General features: G+C 45.7%; 1 protein-coding gene across 12 annotated transcripts in view; it reads right to left on the bottom strand.

The window, feature by feature from the left end:
- Window positions 1-3,089: 3,089 nt before the first annotated feature.
- The window catches only part of cacna1g (calcium channel, voltage-dependent, T type, alpha 1G subunit), a 207,837-nt gene continuing 206,261 nt past the window's right edge, over window positions 3,090-4,665 (bottom strand). For all 12 annotated transcript variants that reach the window (XM_042225737.1, XM_014337482.2, XM_005934426.3 and 9 more), the window contains one exon: window positions 3,090-4,665. This exon is cut by the window's right edge and continues 159 nt beyond it. In XM_042225737.1, coding sequence (XP_042081671.1) covers window positions 3,811-4,665 — 855 coding nt within the window. In that variant the 3' untranslated portion in view covers window positions 3,090-3,810.

Below are 4,665 nucleotides of genomic sequence, written 5' to 3'. Positions count from 1 at the left end.
GAGATGGAGAGGATTGCTTTATTTATTTATTGGATAATGTAGCCTTGATTCTCTAGCTGTACACAGAGATGAGTGGGCTATCGAGCTTCTTTTCCGCCCCACACCCTATTTTCATTTTCAAATCGGTGGTTTACACATTTACTCGTGTAACAGACTTTTCAAAGTGAAATAGGAGGCATAATATAAGATGTAGAATAAAAAGATGTAGCCTTCAAGATTAAATGTCTCCACAATCAGTTCCACTTTCTGTGAGAAAGGAGCAGTACTATAAATGAGCTAGCAAAGAATGAGGTGACAGAGAAACAGAGCAGATATATGTCGCCTCATAAAGGTTTTTACACACCTATTAATCATTTGTAATATTCTTTGAGACCTTTACACAGGTTCTTTGACATATATCATCAGAGTAGTTCTCCTTAACTATATTTCCCAAAGTTTCTCTTCACTTTTACAGTGTGTTGCGAACATACTTTTATAAGTGGAGTTCCACTTAAGTAGCTTAGACTTATATATACTGAATATAAAAGATGGACATGGCCTCTGGTTCTGAAAAGTTAAAGAAATGCATAAGTCCCTGCATTCCTTTAGTAAACATTTTCCAGCAGGGTTTGTGGTCTCTCAGCATAATATTCATGCTGTATTGAAAACAGATGATAAAGCAGTGTGCTTAAGGCATGGCTGTCTTTAAACTGTCAAATCACTGCTGTATAGGTTTTCATATTGTCCTCGGGTTCTAAGTAGGCATAGATATTAATAGTACAATGCAAACTGCAAGCTTTTTTGTAATGTCTTTACGCAGTTATCAGGAATACTTTTCCAGTTATCTTAAAGAACATTCAAAGCTCTTTTTTGGCTATTGACTGCATTTTATTCTGTTCTTTGTCAAAATGATGCCATTTTGATACCAAAATGCTGCAACACATATTATTGAGGTCCAGGCTGTGGGGAGGCCAATCAATGACTGATAATGTTTTTCTGTCTAGATATGCTTATACTGCACTGGCTGCTAGTAACAAAGATATAAATAACAGTAAAAAGTAGGCTGCAAACCAGTGCATGTTATTTTGGTGGCAAAACTTTTTTCTGTGCTTCCATTTTTCCATCCATCCATCCATCCATCTTCATCCGCTTTATCCGAGGTCGGGTCGCGGGGGCAGCAGCCTAAGCAAAGAGGCCCAGACCTCCCTCTCCCCAGCCACCTCCTCCAGCTTATCCGGGGGAACACCAAGGCGTTCCCAGGCCAGCCGAGAGATATAATCTCTCCAGCGTGTCCTGGGTCTGCCCCGGGGCCTCCTCCCGGTGGAACACCTCACCCAGGAGTCGCCCAGGGGGCATCCTTGTCAGATGCCCGAACCACCTCAGCTGGCTCCTTTCGATGTGGAGCAGCAGTGGCTCTACTCTGAGCCCCTCCCGGATGGCTGAACTTCTCACCCTATCTCTAAGGGAGAGGCCAGCCACCCTTCGGAGGAAGCTCATTTCTGCCGCTTGTATCCGCGATCTCGTTCTTTCGGTCACTACCCACAGCTCGTGGCCATAGGTGAGGGTAGGGACGTAGATCGACCGGTAAATTGAGAGCTTCGCTTTTACACTCAGCTCCCTCTTCACCACGACGGACCGGTGCAGCGTCCGCATTACTGCAGCTGCAGCCCCAATCCGTCTGTCGATCTCCGGCTCCCTTCTCCCATCACTCGCGAACAAGACCTCGAGATACTTGAACTCCTCCACTTGGGGCAGGAACTCATCCCCGACCCGGAGTGGGCACTCCACCCTTTTCCGGCTGAGAACCATGGCCTCAGATTTGGAGGTGCTGATCCTCATTCCCGCTGCTTCACACTCGGCTGCGAACCGTTCCAGTGCGAGCTGGAGGCCCTCACCCGATGAAGCCAATTGGTTAGTGAAATTATCTTACCTCATTAGTTTCTTACACCACAAATGATGATTTTATGCTTCATAAACCACATCATGGCAGCAAAAATGCGTAACCTAACACAGTGGCTACAAAAATTTTAAGCCACCTTTCGTTTCTTAATCGTTTTCCGGAAACATGGGAAACAGGTTCAGGGATTTAATGAAATCATGAAAACAAGGAAGTACATTATTGTAGAGTTCGAGCTTGAGAATCAATATTTGATACCGTATGAGCACCTTTAATCTTTACTACAGAGTGAACTTTCTCAGGCAGCTTTCCTGTAATTTCTTCAGGCTTCTCAGAAGACATTAATCAGAATCAGAATACTTTATTAATCCCTGGGGGAAATTATTTTATAAAATTATAAAAGCTCTTCTTGGCTGCCTTTTGTATTGTTCCCTGTCAAGATGATCCCACACTGCTTCAATAATGTTGAGGTCTGAGCTTTGGGGAGACCAATCCATGAATGGTTGTATCCCATTGCGTGTTTTTCTGTCCAGGTATGCTTTTACTGCATTACTGAAAAATTAAGCTCAAGAACACTTTAAAAAAATATAAGTCTGTCCACTTTGAAGCAAAGTTCTGAAAAATGAAGCGTTGTATAGGAATAAATTTATGAACTGCTAATCAACACTCTGTTGCGCTGTCTTATGACTGACTGGATTTTGTAGCCATCCACTCACTCCAGCGAAGACAACCCCAACATTCTGGCAGACGTTGAAGATGGCTGGCAGATTCTGTTTCTCCACTGTAGCTCTAACTTGTACTTACATTGCTGAAGAGGTCCCGGTGTAGCTTCAGATTGTACAATCATTGCCATAGAACTTGTGCCACAACATATAGAAGCAGAAATACAGCTTAGACGTCACTGTTGTGTATGCAGTATGTTTAGAATGCAGCCATTTCCATATCAGTTAAACTACCAATCAATCATTCTTACAAATGCGGTGTATTACCTTTGTACTTACCTAAGATATCATGAGAATTTTTTTTGTGCGGACTAAGAATGCTGAATCTGGGGTGAGTGGCCATGAAATGTGAGAAGAATTGACATGGCTGTTTTTCTCAGACTGTTCATCAGTCATTCTGTCTAAAAGGCTTTGGAGCTGTCAGGAACACATGAAAGAAACAAGCAATCAGGTTATCGTCCAACAATCAAACCACCAAGGTCTGCGTGTGCTTAAAAATCCAAGCTCAGTTTAATGACTTGTTTTTTGTTTTTTTTATATATATATTTATATATTATTCCTACAAATACTGGTTTTCACCACTTTGAAAAACGTTCACTTTCCTTAGTAAACCAAGAAAGCTAGAAATATCCTACAGTGAAAAAGAAAGACAAAGACAAACCATTGTTGACCAAACAAAAAACAAAAAAATAAAAAAAAGAAAGAAAATCACAAAAAGACATGAAAATAACAGTTAAATGAAATTAAAAACAACATCCTGTACAAACACTATGGGCCAATAATTTAAGAAAATAGTGTCTCTAAATATTGCTTTGTACCTCCACTGACCAGGTCCGCTCTGTATTAACACCAGGCAGTTCATATGGCGACCGCAGTGGGCGCTAATAACCCAGGCGCTGATGTCACTCCAGAGGTTATGGGGTCAAGCTGCAGCCAGAGAAATATTTGTCGTTCTCTTCTTCTCTGGCTGTTTTGGCAGTAACAATACAAAGACAAGGGATGGTCACACTACTACAGTACTGCACTCCTTATGAAACCAAGGATGTTTTTACTGTTTGTTGTAGTTTTACCATTATTACTTTCTACAGCATTATTACTAGAACTATCACCATCACAGACACACAGAGTGCATCGTGTGTTTATGTGTGTGGAGGGTTCGTCCGGCTGTGTGTGTGTGTGTGTGCGCGTGTGTGTGTATTCGAGTATTGGTGTTCAGTGCTCAGAGCTTGTTTTCTCAAAGGAGAAGCTGGGAAGAGTTAATAACTTGGAGTTGGTGTTGGGGTTCGGTGAACCTCCGTCCTGTCCTGAACCCTCTCCGACTGCCAGGTCAAAGGAGTCCTTGGAGTCACTGGAGGGTGCTCTCCTCCTCAGGTAGGTGTCCCGGTTGGGTAGGGGAGGGGGCATCCCTAACCCAGTCAGTCCCATGCCACCGAGCCCACCCAGGCATGGGTAGAGGCCAGACTGGGGTTCCAGTCCCTCAGGGGGGTCCACAGATATACAGGGTGGGCTCATTTTCTTCTTGCGGCGGGGGGAGGTTTGAGCGGGGATCTGGCTTTGAATCTGCAGGCTGTCGGCCCGAGACACAAAGCCGGAGGAGGTGGAGTTGGTGCTGCACTGGGGGCTGGAATCAACCGGGGAGCAGACTTCCACAGAGTGGCGCCGTGGGTCGTCCAGCCAGGAGTAAGGGCGGGGGCGGGGCAGGAGGGCGTTGCGGCCCTGCGTGTCAGCGCTGTGGAACCTCTTCAGCTGCCTCAAACATGGACTCCGACTTTCCTGGCAGCCCGCGTAGCTGCCGTAACCCTCGTTCCCGCCGCTGCTGCTGCTGTCCTCGGCCGTGATGTCATCGCTGCCGGCCAACACCACCTGGTTAATGAGGGACACTTCCCGATCCTCTGACACCTCCTGCTGGGGTGGCCTGGCGGGTATGGGAGGGGGAGGCGAAGGGCAGGGGGAGTAGGAGGCGAGGCAATGCTGGTCGTGGTGCTGGGTGTGCACTGTGCTGGGACGTGATGGTTTAGGGGAGGCGCCCGGTGTGGCAGGGACCAGGCACAGAGCTGGTTGTTGAGG

The sequence above is a fragment of the Haplochromis burtoni genome, unplaced genomic scaffold (assembly GCF_018398535.1).
Source record: "Haplochromis burtoni strain Fernald_Lab_line unplaced genomic scaffold, NCSU_Asbu1 Contig_180, whole genome shotgun sequence".
Classification (NCBI taxonomy): Eukaryota; Metazoa; Chordata; class Actinopteri; order Cichliformes; family Cichlidae; genus Haplochromis; species Haplochromis burtoni.
This window is presented reverse-complemented; position numbering and strand designations above follow the sequence as displayed.